At 46.5% G+C, this 1,339-nt stretch overlaps 1 protein-coding gene across 1 annotated transcript; it reads right to left on the reverse strand.

Moving 5' to 3' along the window:
* Positions 1-966, reverse strand: LOC144234704 (olfactory receptor 7D2). Its single transcript, XM_077768040.1, has one exon. The coding sequence runs from the start codon at positions 937-939 to the stop codon at positions 1-3; it is 939 nt and encodes a 312-aa protein (XP_077624166.1). The 5' UTR covers positions 940-966.
* Positions 967-1,339: the final 373 nt, after the last annotated feature.

The following is a 1,339-nucleotide window of genomic DNA, read 5'->3' on the forward strand; positions in this document are numbered from 1 at the left end:
TCACAGACAAGAAGCCGCTCTATTGAGGAGCCTTCCCAGAGCCCCCTTCACGTCCTTGTTCCTCAGGCTGTAGATGAAGGGGTTCAGCATGGGAGTGACCACAGTGTACATCACTGAGGCCACTGAGACTTTCTGGGGGGAGTGAGTCACTGCAGAAGTGAAGTAGACCCCAACTCCTGTCCCATAAAATAAAGAAATGACTGAGAGGTGAGACCCACAGGTGGAAAGTGCTTTTTGCTTTCCCCCAGCTGAAGACATCTTCCTTATGGACGAAGCAATACGTGAGTAGGAGAAAAGGATCCCAACAAGGGGAAAAACACCTAGCACTCCAGTCATAAAGTATATCAGCGTGCTGTTCAGGAAAGTATCAGAGCAGGCCAACTTGAGAATCTGTGTCAGTTCACAGAAGAAATGCGGAATTTCAAGATCTCTACAGAAGCTCAGATGCATCATCAGAGAGATATGAAGAAGGGATGTCATGACACCAATAAACCAGGTAACAAAAACCAGCAGGCCACAGAGGCGTGGGTTCATGATGACTGTGTAGTGCAGGGGGTGGCAGATGGCCACGAACCGGTCATAGGCCATCACGGTCAGGAGTAGAGTGTCCAGGATAGGAAAAAACATGGAAAAATACACCTGCGTGAGGCAGTCCATATAGGAGATGGCTTTGTTCTCTGTGTGGATGCTCACCAGCATCTTGGGCACTATGGTGGTGCTGAAACTGATGTCGACCAAGGACAGGTTGGAGAGGAAGAAGTACATGGGGGTGTGGAGGTGGGGGTCAGAGCTGATAGCCAGGATGATGAGCAGGTTCCCGAGCACAGTGATCAGGAACATGGACAGGAACAGCCCAAATATGAAGGGCTGCAGTTCTGGATCCTCAGAGAACCCGAGGAGGATGAACTCTAAAATTCCCGTTTGGTTTCCCTCTTCCATGTACCTGATAAATCTATGAAGGAAGAGACAAGAGCGACACCAACTAGTAGCAAACTGGCACCCTCCACGTAACAAAAATGTTGACCATGCCTTTCACTCAAATTATTTATGAAGTCAGTCATTTTGTCTAAATGGGTGTCCTTTCACTTATAAGTGAAATCCTAAAAAATGGAGTCTCTTATGGCAACCACCCATCTTAAGTGAAATAAGTCAGAGAAAGAAAATACCACATGATTCACTCATATGTGGGATTTAAGAAACAAAACAAACGAGCAAAAGGAAGAAAAAAGAGAGAGAGAGAGACAAACCAAGAAACAGACTCTTAACTATAGAGAACAAATGGATGGTTACCAGAGGGGAGGTGGGTGGGGGGAGGGGTGAAATAAATGATGAAATGAAG

This window comes from Crocuta crocuta, unplaced genomic scaffold (genome assembly GCF_008692635.1).
Source record: "Crocuta crocuta isolate KB4526 unplaced genomic scaffold, BGI_CrCroc_1.0 scaffold115, whole genome shotgun sequence".
NCBI classification, from domain to species: domain Eukaryota; kingdom Metazoa; phylum Chordata; class Mammalia; order Carnivora; family Hyaenidae; genus Crocuta; species Crocuta crocuta.

Coding starts and splice junctions, on each gene's coding strand:
- LOC144234704 (XM_077768040.1), bottom strand. CDS start 939: ATGGAAGAGGGAAACCAAACGGGAATTTTAGAGTTCATCCTCCTCGGG.